Below are 15,454 nucleotides of genomic sequence, written 5' to 3' on the forward strand. Positions count from 1 at the left end.
TAACTGACAGGGGCTGCAGCATTTGCTTATTCATTTGCAGTCTCCACCTTTTTGGCACCAGAGATCTGTTTCATGGAAGACAATTTTTCCACAGACCCAGGGTGGGGGTGGGATTATGATGTGGGGATGATTCAAGAGCAATATATTTATTGTGCACTTTATTTCTATTATTACTATATCAGCTCCCCCTCCGATCATCAGACATTAGATCCCGGACATTGAAGACCCCTGATTTAGTCCAATTTCTTATTTTTACTAAGGCCCAGAGAGAATTACTAAAGCTGCTCGGCCATCACCTGTGCCTCCCAGCCCCCAGGACTCCTTGATGAGCTAAGTTAGGAAAATAAACCACTGTACAGATCAGAGACTCCAAACACTGACAGAACTTGACAAAAGAAAAAAAAAAGAAAGTCGCTCAGTCATGTCCGACTCTTTGCGACCCCGTAGACGGTAGCCTACCGGGCTCCTCCGTCCATGGGATTTTCCAGGCAAGAATACTGGAGTGGGTTGCCATTTCCTTCTCCAAACTTGACAAATGCTTCAGCAAATGGTACAAGATTAATTCTGACGGCAGCCCTCAGAGGCAGGACAGCCCAGGCCAGATCTATTATTAACTAGGTTATCCTCAGCAAGAAGCTTCACTTCCCCAAGCCTCGGTCTCTGCATGTGTAAAACAAGGTGAAGATATCAAACCCTCGTGTGATTGCCGAGATGATTAAATGTGGTAAGTGCCTGCATGGTTTCATGTACTCAGACGGCCTCCATTTATTCACCAAACACACTGAGTAGACACCTGCTGTGTGCTGTGTGCAGGCACCACGCTCAGCTCCAGGGGAAATCTAGATTGGGACACAGTTCACAGCCTCAAGAAAAGTGTTTCCCAAACCTGAGGGTGCGCTAGGGTCCCCTGAAAGGCTTCCAAACACACAGACTGCCAGACCCGCCACAGAGCCTCTGATTCCAACTCGGGCCTGGTTCTGATTCTGGGATGGGTGGGCCTGGGAATTTACATCTCTACTGAGCTCCTGGGAGATGCTGTTTTTGCTGGTCCAGGAACCACAATTTGGGGAGCACTGCTCACAAACATTCTGGTTTATCAGAGGCAGCAAAAGAATTACTCTTAGGGGAAGGATGTGACATTTGTCATAAAAGAGGCACAAAGATGCTACAGCAGGGCCCAGATAAAAGGGTTAGAACAAACGAACAAGCAAATGGTCGTCACGGAACAGGGCTGTCCCACGGAAAACAGTGACAGGCTCTGAACTTACGGCGTCTGATCAGGGGCTACCCCAGTGACCTTTCTGCTTGGTTCTCTCATTGCCCTGGAAACGGCTTTAGAAGTTTTCCCAGGAGGACAACTTGGTGTGGAGTCAGTCTGGGATGATGTGTCATGTTGTCTGTATTCCCTGGGCTCCCCGTCCTTCCGCCCCGGTGCATTGCTGTACTTGCCTTTAAAGATCACTGGCTTGGCCTTGCATATCTTCAACAAGTTGTCGGGAACGGACACTGGTTCTCCAGAAGCCACAACGGGAAAGGTGACTGAAGCCGGTCCCACTAAGCCGACCTGGGGCATGCAGGTCACACCTGCGCTTTCTAGGGACACGCCGAGAGCGTGAAGAGGATACGTCAGACAGGGCATCCACCTCCGGCAGACCTGACATCAGGCCAGCCAACACACCTGCTACAACGTGACCTTCCCTGCACCTCCGGGAGCACCCAAGTCTGGGAACCACAGGTTCCTGAGTCAAAAGACCTTAAAGGTCACTGGGTCCCCCTTCCCCACCGAACAACCCAGTTTTCTCTTCTTCAATGTCCCTGCCAAGTGACAAGCATGCCTTTTAGAAAAAATTCCTCTAAGATCAGGAAACTCAATACTGTACAGGAATCCTGGGCTTTGTGAAGCAGGTCTAATACATGAGAAAGAGAATCTTTTGTTATATTCAAGTGTGCCTCCCTAGAATTTTCTCACCCATACATATGAAAGCACGTGAGTACACAGACACACATGCACACATGAACATGCTCATGCTCATACACACACATTCACACACACACACATACACACACTCATATACACACATTCATACACACACACACACACACCACCACCAGTGCCAGAGCCTTGCATCTGGGGCAGGGCTCCATCACTTACCATGCTTGGCTCTGTTCCCCCCTCCCTGGGGGTAGCCACCATCCGAAGCTGATGGAGATTCTGGAGACCAGCCTTTGTGGCGTTTTTTGGGAGGGCCGGAGTTTGATAAGATACCTAGACAACGTTCAGAGTGTGAATTAGGCTGTCACCAAAGACATGCTTCAGCAAAATGTTCCCCTGAGCTGGAGAACACTTATTATTTTTTTTCAAGCACAGCTTTACAATGCATTTTAGCATCTAGTGCATTTTAGCTTCCCTAGTGGCTCACATGGTAAAGAATCTGCTTGTGATGCAGAAGAGCCCGTTCGATCCCTGGGTCTGAAAGATCCCCCGGAGAAGGACACGGCAACCAACTCCAGCATTCTTGCCCAGAGAATCCCATGGACAGAGGAGCGTGGTGGGCTACGTGGGGTCACAAAGACTCAGACACGACTAAGCAACTAACAAGCAGTCTAGAGGAAGCATCTAGGCTTAAAGTATCCTGTCGACCTCTATAAATGTTTCATTCCAAAGCTGTGTCAGTGTCTAAGCTTTAGCTCTCCGAGCCTTACCTCCTTCATCTTTACAATGGGATCATAAAACCTACTCTGAAAGGTGACTTGATCAAGACTAAAGAGAATATATGTAAGGCACAGAGTTTGAGGCCAATAAATGGTAGCCACCAAGTCCAGATCCTCATTATCTACAGTGGGTAGCCGTTCCCTTCTCCAGGGGATCTTCCCAATCCAGGGATTGAACCCAGGTCTCTCACATTGCAGGCGGGTTCTTTACCAACTGAGCCACCAGGGAAGCCCAAGAATACTGGAATGGGTAGCCTATCCCTTCTCCAGTGGATCTTCCCGACCCAGGAATCGAACCCAGGTCTCCCGCATTGCAGGCAGATCCTTGATGTCTGAACTACAGGGAAGTCCATCATCATCTCCACATTCCAGTAAATTAATACTTGTTTCTGTAGACAAGCCCCAACGGCAGTCAGCCCACCACCACAGTTTCACCACTCGGGGGCAGTACCGATCCACCTGTGCACCTCTCCCCACCCCAGCCCTGAAAGCTAATTTCAGGCTAAAAAAATCCGGGGGAACAGAAGCTGGTACCCACTGCCACTGATGAGTCATCCTGCCCACGCCAGAACAGCGTGAGCATGACTCATCATGCTCTGTTCTTGGATTCTTCAAAATACCAAGAATTGGTTACCACATTTTTGGGGACCAATCTGACACAAAATTTCCCTTACCTTTAGCGCTCTATGTTCAACCATGACGCATTATATAAAGTTTAAATTTTAAAACGCTCTATTCCTAGATGCAACCCTCTCCCAAGGAAATTAGAACCCCAGCATGTCCACACACCTCCCGATGACCCACTCCACCTCCCATCCCTTCCCTGAGCTCCTGGTGATTCTAAACCACAACCAGGATTGAGAACCACTGGTTTAGAGCAGTGTTTCTCCAAATCTAGCCAGAGACAAAGCTGGACAGAACCAGGAGGAGCTTGTTCCAAGTGCTCCTGGGCACACCTCAACCTACAGAAGCAGATCTCCAGAAATGAAAGGAAACACTTGGTCACAAGCACCCCTGGTTATCCTTAGACGTGCTGCTGTTTGAGAATTATTGCTTTCGAGTCTCTTAAAAATAATCCAAAGTTATTTTCACCTCTTCTTTAGACTGACTGAAAATGAATGAAAAAAAAAGAATAAAACATTTAAAGACATGAAGTTCTTTGCTTGCAAAGAGGTTTCCCACAGGTGGGCTCCTCTGACCCCCACAACCTCTGTGGCAGCTTCTATCACCTTGATGTCATTTAGAACTACATCTTCATTTCCCCAAACATCTGTCCTCAAGAGCAGGGAAGAGCTCCCACACAGACTGAGATGCCAGCTCCTCTAAAAGCCATGTTAAACTACCAGAGGAGGAAGGGCAATGGGATGGAGCCTCGGTATGAAGGCAGAAGGTCTGCGGGTGTTTTCTTCCTTTGGGGTGCTAACTGCCTCTACACAGACTCGAAGCTCCTCGTGCATGCGTGCTGAGTCACTTCAGTTGTGTCCGACGTTACGGCCCTATGGACTGTAGCCCGCCAGGCTCCTCTGTCCATGGGATTCTCCAGGTAAGAATACTGGAGTGGGTTGCCATGCCCTCCTCCAGAGGATCTTCCCCAAAGCTCTCCCAAAATGATGTCACCAGGAGCTGCCCCTGTGGACCAACCATTTCTGGCCATGTGTCCTGGTGCTGGGAAGGGGGACCCTATTTGGCATTTGGGGAGAGACAAGTCTTCACTGTAGCCCACTCCCTGCAGGCACTGCCACACCCGGACCCCGAGCTAGGACAACGCAGAAAGGGATTCTGCACGTTTCCTACCTCCCCCTCCCAACTCTGCCCCCACCCCATCCCGTCCCGTGCGGGGCAGCATTTCAGCTGAGAACCACAGAGCCCCCGAGTCCTTGTCATACTCCGTGTAGCTTCAGAAGCAGTTTCTTGAAATAGAGTCCACCCTGCCCACAGCAGGCCTCAGGCACAGGACTCCAAGGCTCCAGCTGTTCCTCTAATGGTGCAAGCCCACTCTCTCTACCAGCACCCATTGCATCCTCTGGGCCAGGCTCCACGGAGTAACTAGGCTCCCAGGGCGCATTATGATAACTGTTCCTGGGAACGTCACCGGCCCACAGGAAGACAGGTTACCACTCGTAACGGGTTCCCACTGCATCCTGGCGCACACTCATCACCCAGATTGGGGGCAGAAGCCATGCGTCTCCCTACCCCCAGCACTGGGGGCTGGACACACTCCCAGAGACGCAGGAGGTGTCTGCTGATCCAGCCTGACTCATTCCAACTCCAGGAGCCTCAGGGGCCCCAGCGTGGCGGCTCCCCCATCCCCCACCCGCCACCACCTTGGTCCAGAGCAGAGCAAGGCCCCCCCACCCCGAATAGGACAGTCAAGGTTACCTAAGGCCGAAGGACGCGGCACTGCAGACAGGCGGTTCTTCACCAGCGGCTGGTGCTTCGGGGAATCTTTGCCGTTGAAAACAGCCGGACCCAGGGCTGCGGTTAGGGTGGGGTGATCAGAGGCTGGTCCTGAGAGCAGAGACAAAGAAGGGAGACCACGGGATGCTCGGGGAGTCCAACAAACAGGATATGGCTCTCCCTCCGTTTAACATATTAGCTTTCCACTGATGCAGCCCGTCAAGGGTCAGGACTCTTGACAGAGTGATTCTGTCCCCCCAGCGCCCTGAAAAAGCAGACACACACAGACATGCACACACACACATGCACACACGTGCACACACAGGACACATGCTCCCACACATGCTCCACTGAGCACTCCCCGTGAGAGAAGGGCCTGTGGGGGCCCCGGGATTCCAGGAGCGCCCCTGCACCTGCTCCACCCTCCTCCCACCCTCGCTCACCCTCCTGGATTCAGGGTCACGACAAACATGCTCAGGAAAGCAGTTGGGTTTGCCGTCGCCCAGGGCCAGGCTATACACAGGATCTGGGGCTCCCCGGGTCTCAGGAGGATTCTGGGGGCAATTGTGGGCTCTGCTCTAAGTCACCCACACGGGCCAGAATGATGTGGAAGGTACTCCAGAGTCAGGAGGAGCACAGATCATCCCCTATGTTGAGGGGTTGAAGGGTGGGCTCTGAAACCAGACGACCCCTGTCTGAGCCCCACGCTGCCTCGAACTCGCTGTGCAACCTTCCTGAACACTACACCTCCTCCCCGTGCATCCACCTTCTCATCTAGAGGATGCGGGTAGAGCCGCTGTGAGGACGACGGGAGTTGACAGAAGTTTGCAAGCAGTAAGAATTTGCTATCACTGTCATCACATTTAATTTTTATAATCACCCTGCAAATTAGACAGAAAAGATTCTCTCCAAGTGTACAGACGAGGAAACGGAGAGTCACAGAGTTAAAATGAGCTGCCCCCAATCTCTCAGCTAGGAGGCGGCAACGCTGGAATCGCACCCAGGTATTCTTCAGGCAGAAACACTGATCCCTGAAGCTGCCCAAGTGTGGCAGGCCCCAGGTGGCCCAGGCACAGAGAGGACGAGGGCAGATACCACGTGGAAGGAGGACAGGGGGCCTCTGGGGGGAGTGCATTCTCTGCTCATGTGCAGCCTCTTCGCTGTGGATGCTGAGCCACGTGCAGCAGGGGCCCAGGGCCCCTCAGCAGACCCCCCTGGGCAGGAGGACCCCCAACCACCAACCCCCCCCCCCGCCAGAGCCCTTGGGAAGGAGGTTGCTGTCTACTTGCCATCAGCTGTCGTGCTTATCAGGTGTGTTTTGCATGGCCGAGGCCAAGTTCACGAAGCAGAAATACCAGCTATCAAACCCTACTGCCCGTGATAGCCTCGGTGAGCATCTTCGTGCCTCCATTTTTCAGTTGGGGAAACTAAAACCGACTCCTGGCACCTCCAGCACTGTGCCACCGCCTCACCTGCCTGCGGGGCTCCCAGCGGGGCGCTCGGGGCTGTCCCCGGACCGGGCTCGCCAGGGAAGGGGGCCAGCGGCCCAGAGCTGTCCAGCGGCGGGAACAGAGAGCTGGAGCACGCACCCATGGATGCCTGCCGGCTTCTGAACTCTGCGGAGAAGAGGCACGCATGACAGTCAGCTCCTGCTCCTCCCCAACAGCGACCGATGACTTCCGAGGCCAGAACCCGGCCGGTGGGAGAGCCAGGCATGGAGATAACCGCAAGGGCGCCAACGCCTTCCCTGTCGCTGCTCTGGTGCAGCTGGGGGGCTGGGGTGGGGGCCATTCCCCAGGCTCGGTCTCTGGGGAAGCCACCTGAGGGACAGTCCTCTTGCCAGCAGCAGGAGCAGTGGTCACCATTTGGGAAGAAGGGAAAAACACATGATGCAAACGAGAACTCCAAGTCCAAGGGACAAACAGCATTACGGGAAAAACAGATGATGCAAATGAGAGCTTCAAGTCCAAGGGACGAACAGCATTACTCAAAGGTGAAGGAACAGCTGGGCTTCTCTGGTGGCCCAGACAGAAAGAATCTGCCTTCAGTGTAGGAGACCCGGGTTCCATCCCTGGGTCTGAACAATCCCCCAGAGGACAGCATGGCAACCCACTCCAGTATTCTTTCCTGGGGAATTTCACAAAGGAGCCTGGCGGGCTGCAGTCCATGGGGTCTCAAAGAGTTGGACACGACTGAGCGACTAACACAACAATAACAACAAAGGAAGAGCTAGTACTTTCCTCCTCCCCCTAAATCACTCTCCATTGGGAAGATTACCTCCCAGTGAGGTATCAAAGCTGAGAGGGGCTTGGTCATAGCAAGTGATCAAGAACTCTTGGCTGGTCCCACAAGGGGAAGAACCACTTCCTCTCCAGGACCTACAAAATGACAGGCATGTATATAGTAGGAGCTCAAGAAATTATTGATGGATGTGGCAACCCACTCCAGTATTCTTGCCTGGGGAATTTCACAGACAGAGGAGCCCAGTGGGCTACAGTCCATAGAGTCGCAAAGAGTCGGACACGACTGAGCGACTGACCATGCGTGCAAGCAAGAAAAGGAGATGGGGAGGAGAGGAGTGATGGGAGGGGACAGGGGATGAATGCCTAGAACCAGCCCCTCCTGAAGCCTCTTTTTTCTACTCACAGAAGCTGGCTGGGATATTCCAGGTGACCAGAGAGCACTGACGCAGACAAGTGAGGGACAACAGGCTGCCTATCCTGGGTACCTCGCTGAGAACCCTTCTAGGACACGTCCCTCCACGGCTGGTTGATGGGAGAAGGGGCATCTCGGTGGGGTCTGGAAAATCCAGCCCCTCCCTCTGCCTCCAGAGCTGACTGCAGCCAGGAGGATACAGGGCAACAGAAGAGAAGGATGGAGGGAGGCCCTTCCTAAAGCTGGAGCCTGCTCTCTTCTGCCAGCCCCAGCCCCAGGAAACTGATCTTTTCTGTTCGTGGTTGACAGGACTGCAGGGCAGGGAGGGAAGCTATCTGGGCTGAGCTTTCTCTAAGTCAGGGCTTCGCAACTTCAGCACCATTGGCACCGGGCTGCACAATTCTCTGCAGAGGGCTGCCCTGGGCACTGTATCCTTGGCCTCCACCTATGAGATACCAGGGGCTCCCTGCAGTCATGATGGTCAACAGTGTCTTCAGACATCACCAAATATCCCTGGGGGACAGAATCACCCCTGGTTGAGAATCTTGCCCCAGATACTTATCACAAGAAGACACCGCACCGTGCGGCCCTGTGTCAGCTTTCAAAGCGCCCATACAATTAGACTGACACTATAAACTGGACGCCTGGAGGGCAAAATTGCATTTTGATTTTGCAGAGCAGTCTCGGCCCAGAGTCGGGCCAACAGGCTCCTGGCTGGCCTGGAGGTGCCCCCTTCATATGGCCCACAAAGCTTGCTCACCTGAGCCTTTCCAGCAAATGAGAGGCCCTTTGGTCAGAGCCCCCTGGGCGTTGCGGACCAGGTAGTATTTCAAATGTTTCTGCTTCTTGGGCTGCGTGGTCAGCTTCAGATTGATGTGATTGGAGAACTCCGTGAAGTAACAGAAGCCCTTCTTGCCACAGCCGACACAATTCCCAGAGAAACCTGGGGGGAGGAAACAAACCAGGATTGTCCCCACCTGACACCCAAGACCCCTCCAAGTGAACCATCGTTCACTAGGCATTCACGTCCTGAACCATCAGCCAGAGAAGTCCAAGGGGCAAAGGTAGCTGCCAGCTCACACTCGTCCAGGGGTCAAGATGACCTTGACACAAACAAAAAACCTTGACCAAAGAGACGCTGGGTCGTAGAGACGAGCCCAGGCAAGCATGGAAGATGGCACTTGCTTCGGGGCATATTTAAAGCCTATGCATCCTATGGGACAGAACCGTCCCATTCATCTGTCCACACTGAGCACCTGCAATAATTTGGTTTGTCCACATGGTCTTTGGGCTTCTCAGATGGTGCTTGTGGTAAAGAAACCGCCTGCCAACGCAAGAGACATGAGATGCAGGTTCAATCCCTGGGCCAGGAAGATCCCCTAGAGGGGATCATGACAACCCACTCCAGTGTTCTTACCTGGAAAATCTCACGGACAGAGGAGCCTCATAGGCTATAGTCCATAGGGTTACAAAAGAGTCAGACACGACTTAGTGAATAAACAATAAATGTTTATACTGTAGTCTAACACATGAATTAAGGGATTATTTAATATTTGAGCATCACCAGCAGAAATAAAGTGACTATATTCTGTGTATGTAATATGCACACAAAATGTTTCTAGTTGGTGGGGATGGAGGTGGGGGGAAGAGCTTTGATTAAAGTATAAGTAAGTACAAGTCTTAAGTACTTGAAATTATGTTTCCCAGGTGGCTCAGGGGTAACAAACTCTCCTGCCAAGGCAGGAGACGCAGGTTCGACCCTGGGTGGCGACGATCCCCTGGAGAAGGAAATGGCAACCCATTCCATATTCTTGCCTAGAGAATCCCATGGATAGAGGAGCCTGGCGGGCTGTAGCCCATAGCATCGCAGAGAGTTGGACAGGACTCAAGTGACTTAGCACAAACACACTATGGTCTTCAGTGCCAGCCAATCATAGAATCTCAAAGCAATTAAACCACTGAGACTGGATACACTGAGAGCCCTCTTGAGAGTCCAAAATTCCCTCCAGGAATCAAGGAAGTAGACCCCACGAGTTGCAGAAATCAAGTACTTCATCACGTGTGGCCAGGATTGTGGCGAGTGAAATCTGGGCCCAACAGCCATGGTGAAGCCTCTCATCTAGAAGGTGACTGCTTGTATTAGTTCCTGCTGCCCGAGGCCGGGGAAGCCTTTCTGGGAGATGACAGAGCTTAACTCTGAGGCTCTGCAGAGGATGCCTTCCAGAGGTGATGACAAAACCACCTCTTCAGTTCAGTTCAGTTCAGTCGCTCAGTTGTGTCCGACTCCCTGCGACCCCATGGACTGCAGCACACCAGGCCTCCCTGTCTATCGCCAACTCCCAGAGTTTACTCAAACTCACGCCCATCGAGTCAGTGATGCCATCCAACCATCTCATCCTCTGTCGTCCCCTTCTCCTCCTGCCCTCAATCCTTCCCAGTATCAGGGTCTTTTCAAATGAGTCAGCTCTTCACATCAGGTGGCCAAAGCATTGGAGTTTCACCTCTTATGAACTATTAAAATCCAGAGAACATGCTTGAAAGACTTAAACTGTGAAGTCCATTCAAGCCGGAATCAATAGAACTGTTGGTTAATACAAGAAAAACGTGATGGTTTAGCTTTTGTACCTGGTAGACCGTTCTGCTTTAAGCTCACTGTCTCACAAAGGCCTTCCCTATGACCTTGCCTCACTCACTGGTACATCTGGTTTCTATGCAACAAAGTCCTTTGGTAGGAGAGACCCTGAAGCTGAGACTAATTTGTTTTATCTTATCCTCTGGCTGACAAGTTTACAAAGGGCATCTTGATATAGGCCAGAAGGGCCAAGCAGTTCTGTGAGTAAGCCCTGCTTTTAAAGGGGACAGTCCTGAGGCCTCTGACTACTACTGTTAGTGAAGGTTCAAAACATTTCCCCATAGAGAAAGAAGATGCCTATATTGCAGAAATATGAGGGACTTTATTTTCTCAGGCTCCAAAATCACTGCGGACAGTGACTGCAGTCATGAAATGAAAAGACACTTGCTCCTGGAAGAAAAGCTATGACCAACCTAGACACCATATGAAAAAGCAGAGACATCACTTTGCTGACAAAGGTCCAAATCGTCAAAGCTATGGTTTTTCCAGTAGTCATGAACAGATGCGAAAGTCGGACCACAAACAAGGTTTAGCACTGAAGAATCGGTGCTTTCGCATTGTGATATTGGAGGAGACTCTTGAGAGTTTCGTGGACTGCAAGCAGATCAAACCAGTCAATGCTAAAGGAAATTATCCCTAAATATTCGTTAGAAGAACTGATGCTGAAGCTGAAGCTCCAATCCTTTGGCCACCTGACGCGAAGAGCTGACTCATTGGAAAAGACCCTGATGCTGGGAGAGACTGAAGGTGGGAAGAGAAGGGGATGACAGAGGATGAGATGGTTAGATAGCATCACTGACTCAATAGACATGAATCTGAGCAAACTCTGGGAAAGAGTGAAGGACAGGGGAACCTGGCATGCTGTAGTCCATAGGGTCACAAAGAGTCAGACATGACTTAGTGGCCGAACAACAAACATTACAGAAACCTGGATTATCTGCTCTATTGCAAGCAAGTTTAATATTCCTTAAAAGGCATTAGAAATAAGGACAAATCTCTCAGTCTAAGAAGGCAGACACAGGTTAGTTTTTCCTTCCAGACTCCTATCCCCTCTGTACTGAATAGATTAAGGTACCAAAAAAATGCCAACTCTGTGCTTTATGTTCACTTGTTGTTAGAGGGACATAAAGGAAACTGACATGCAGAGAAAACCAATGGTGTTCTTGCCATTCACTGTCGCCCAGACGAAGCACCCAGCTGAACTCATGCAACCACCAGTTGGTCAGGACAGCTAAACCTTCCATGGGGAAACCTGAGACTCAGAGGGATTAAGTGGTTGTCCAGGGCAGATCCAAAGAGTGACGCATTCAATTCTAGTATGAGAACAGAGTGTGGATGCACAAGCATGCCCTCCAGGGCTGCCCCCAATGCCTACCACCCCCATTTCTGCTTTATCTCCCATCCCTCCTACTGCTATGCCGGACTTTATATTGCTGACAGCCCTTATAACTTCTTCCTCAGTGTTGCTGCTAAGCTGCTACGTCACTTCAGTCGTGTCCGACTCTGTGCGACCCCATAGATGGCAGCCCACCAGGCTCCCCCGTCCCTGGGATTCCCCAGGCAAGAACACTGGAGTGGATTGCCATTTCCTTCTCTGATGCATGAAAGTAAAAAGTGAAAGTGAAGCTGCTCAGTCGTGTCCGACTCTTAGCGACCCCATGGACTGCAGCCTACCAGGCTCCTCCATCCATGGGATTTTCTAGGCAAGAGTACTGGAGTGGGGTGCCACAATGTTAGCGTTATTAAAATCTGTATTTTTCCTTATAACCATCCCCATCCTTCCACAGGACCAGGAGCATGTATGTCCACGGGGAGGTATGGGTTGTATCTGTGTGCATTAGTGTGCGTATACAAACCAGTGCCCAGCACAGGAGAGACAGTCAGCAAACACTGGGAGGGAAGGAGGAGAGAGGAGATAAAACAATTAGCAGAGCAAACACTTAGCCTCTCTGCACACACTTTGATGTGCTTTTGTTTTCTAATGTTTTCATGTTTCTAATGCTTCCTAGTTTATAATCTAATTTTTTATTTTTTCTTTTGTCTCCAACCTGGGAACCTTGAGCAGCTCAACTGCCATCCAAGAATGAGGCCCCGAGAAACCTTCCAAGCTCCCAGGAAGGGATTCTGACTCTGAGGTCAAACAAAAGATGATGAGAAAGAAACAGAACTGCAAATCCAAGGATGCTCCCAGCACCTCACCAAGGCCAGCACTGCCATCCCTTCCCAGAAACGGCTAAACGGGTTACAGGCCTTTGTCCGACGACAAATGTGGGCTGTGGGACCACGGCTCCGTTCCAGAGGCAGGGAGGGAGGGCCACAAACCAGAAGGGGCTCCTCCATGGTTCAGAAATCAAAGTGGAAACGCTGGCCCTCCCAGGGCAGTAAGAACAGGCATACCTCATTCTATCGCGCATGCCTCTGTTTCTTCATATCTCAGTGCTAGGTAGTAACACACCCACCACACTCACTCACTCACTCCATTTTAACTCCAACAGTCATTAGCACATGAGAAGTAAAGTGGCTGCTATTTAGGTTCAATTGCTGCTGCTGTCTTTCTCCAACTGGTAATCCACCCATTTTTCAGGACCCAAGTGCGTTGCCGGTGACACCCTCTGAGACACTCTCATCCCAGAAGTCAAGGCATCCTTGGGGATCCCACAGCATCTTAAGCCCTCGGTGGGAGCCTGTTGCCCAGAGATTTCCCAGAATTTTGATTTCTGTGGCTGTGCATGTGGATCTCTGAGGAAGTCTTGGTTGGCCTGTGTCCTTCCACAGCCCCGAGCTTCCAGGAAGGACCAAGTGCCACTTGGCTTTGGGGCCTCAGTCTGAACTTAAAGTTACTTATTACTATGAATAATAATAAACGCATAATTATTTGCCTGCTAGATGAACAAACGGCTCATTTACTCTCATCTCAGAAATGAACATTCCAGCTGTAATAGATGGAAGCTTCCCAGGTGGTACTAGCGGAAAAGAACCCGCCAGCCAATGCAGAAGACGTAAGAGATGTGGGTTGGATCCCTGGGTCAGGAAGATTCCCCTGGAGGTGGGCATGGCAACCCACTCCAGTATTCTTGCCGGGAGAATCCCACGGACAGAGGAGCTTGGTAGGCTACGGTGCATGGGGTCGCAAAGAGTCGGACACAACTAAAGCAACTTAGCAAGCACACGCACAGCTGTAATAGATGGTTTCTTCTCCTTTGTCTTAGCCATCAGCTAGTTTCGATGAATTACTATCAAACAACTGGAACACACACCTACATTTTAGTCTTTCAGCTTTCACAGACCGAAATCTCTCAGTTGATTCAAAGTCACTAAAACCAGCACTACTTTCTCTATAAATTATGGGGGGGGGGGGGGGGGTGGCGGGGGTTTTAAAGCTGTTACTTTCTCCTAAGATACTCCAGAGCCTCCCCTTTATAGGTCACTAAAAAGTGCTGAGTCCCGGCCCCAGAGGGGTGCTGGGCCACCGTGCCCTGTGCAGCCATCAGGGTTAATTGCAGGAAACCTAAACAGTGCTAAGTGTGCACGCTGAGAGTATAAAGTTATTTTAAAAGAAGAAAGCATGGGTTATTACCAGCCGGCCCTTGTTACCCACCTCCGATGGCTTTTTGGCAAGCAATTAACAAAGACCCCACTTCCTCTACGCTCCCCGCCCGAGGGGCTGAAGCTGTTCCCAGGCCGGTGGTGAATGAACTGAAAGATTCTTGCCTCTGCATTTCGAGACATAGAGCCTCCTAGATTTACTGCCCTCGCAATTCCTTTACAGTCACAAAGGGGAGGAATTCAGGCCAGATCAAACGCTAACCAAGTCACCAGTCTGTCTTCCCCACTCATTCTGTCCTGAGCAGCCTTGATAATAAGCAAATTCACTCTGAGATGCAATGACTCAGAAGCGATGAGCTTCCTTGGTGGAGTAAATTTCCTGGATTATTCTTGCTTTCAAAACTGGTTACAATAAACCCATAGACCCGCCTTAAGAAAGAACTGGCCAAAACCTTTTCTCCCGCTGGTCATTGCCTCAGAGTCGTGCCTGTCCCTCCACTGAGCAGTCATCTGCTAGGTTTGAGAGTGTACACACTGTCGTGTCCCCCAGCCCCCGTGGCAGGAACCATTTCTTTTTCTTCTCTGGGTCAAGCCTTGCTGTCCCACCTCCATCCTTCAGTCCTTTGCACAGAGACTCACCTTCAGTCCTTCGCACAGAGACTCAGACATAAAATGTCCTCAATAAATATCCACTAAAGTGTGTAGGAGATCCAACCAGTCCATCCTAAAGGAAATCAGTCCTGAATATTCATTGGAAGGACTGACACTGAAGCTGAAACTCCAATACTTGGGCCACCTGATACAAAGAACTGACTCATTGGAAAAGACCCTGACGCTGGGAAAGATTGAAGATGGGAGGAGAAGGGGACGACAGAGGATGAGATGGTTGGATGGCATCACTGACTCAATGGACATGAGTTTGAGTAAACTCTGGGAGTTGGTGATGGACAGGGAGGCCTGGTGTGCTGCAGTCCATGGGGTTGCAAAAGAGTCAGACACAACTGAGCAAGTGAACTGAACCGAAAGTGTTTTTACCTACCCAGATTTGGGAACATATCAAGTGTAAAACTGAGGTTTAAATGTTTGTCCACTGGGAAAGCACAGAAGGAATTGGGGCCACAGGAGAAGTTTAACCTAGAAGTTTTTCCCATAAACTCTCACGATCAAACTTGCTTCTGCCATGAACATTATTTCTGAGGCTACATCTCAACTAGACAGATCATTACCAACCCTCCTGTCTGCCCAGCTCTCCTGCCAAGAAGACACCAGGCCAGGTGAGGGGCCATGTGGAAAGCACTTGCCTACTCTCTGGACGAGGACACGGAGGCCCAGGGTCACACAGCAGCCTGTGGTCAGACACGGGGCTGGAGCCAGCTCGCTGAGCTCTCGGTCCAAACCTCATGTCTCCCCCGATTTTGCTTCACTTATGGGGGGCGTGCTGAGCACAGGGTCAGCATTCAGTAAGAGCTCAATAAATGTTTGAACCAACAGGAGACAGGCTTGGTACGGCTT

The 15,454-nt window shown here is 50.9% G+C and overlaps 1 protein-coding gene across 12 annotated transcripts in view; it reads right to left on the reverse strand.

Moving 5' to 3' along the window:
- The window catches only part of GREB1 (growth regulating estrogen receptor binding 1), a 133,734-nt gene that overhangs the window by 46,592 nt on the left and 71,688 nt on the right, over nt 1-15,454 (reverse strand). For 10 of the 12 annotated variants that reach the window (XM_044926237.2, XM_044926239.2, XM_044926240.2 and 7 more), the window contains 5 exons: nt 8,525-8,707; nt 6,582-6,725; nt 5,092-5,220; nt 2,153-2,266; nt 1,450-1,593 (listed from right to left, as the gene is read on the reverse strand). In XM_044926237.2, coding sequence (XP_044782172.2) covers nt 1,450-1,593; nt 2,153-2,266; nt 5,092-5,220; nt 6,582-6,725; nt 8,525-8,707 — 714 coding nt within the window. The remainder of the gene's footprint in view (nt 1-1,449; nt 1,594-2,152; nt 2,267-5,091; nt 5,221-6,581; nt 6,726-8,524; nt 8,708-15,454) is intronic. The other 2 variants (XM_044926235.2, XM_044926234.2) reach the window with 2 other exon arrangements.

The sequence above is a fragment of the Bubalus bubalis genome, chromosome 12, assembly GCF_019923935.1.
Source record: "Bubalus bubalis isolate 160015118507 breed Murrah chromosome 12, NDDB_SH_1, whole genome shotgun sequence".
Classification (NCBI taxonomy): domain Eukaryota; kingdom Metazoa; phylum Chordata; class Mammalia; order Artiodactyla; family Bovidae; genus Bubalus; species Bubalus bubalis.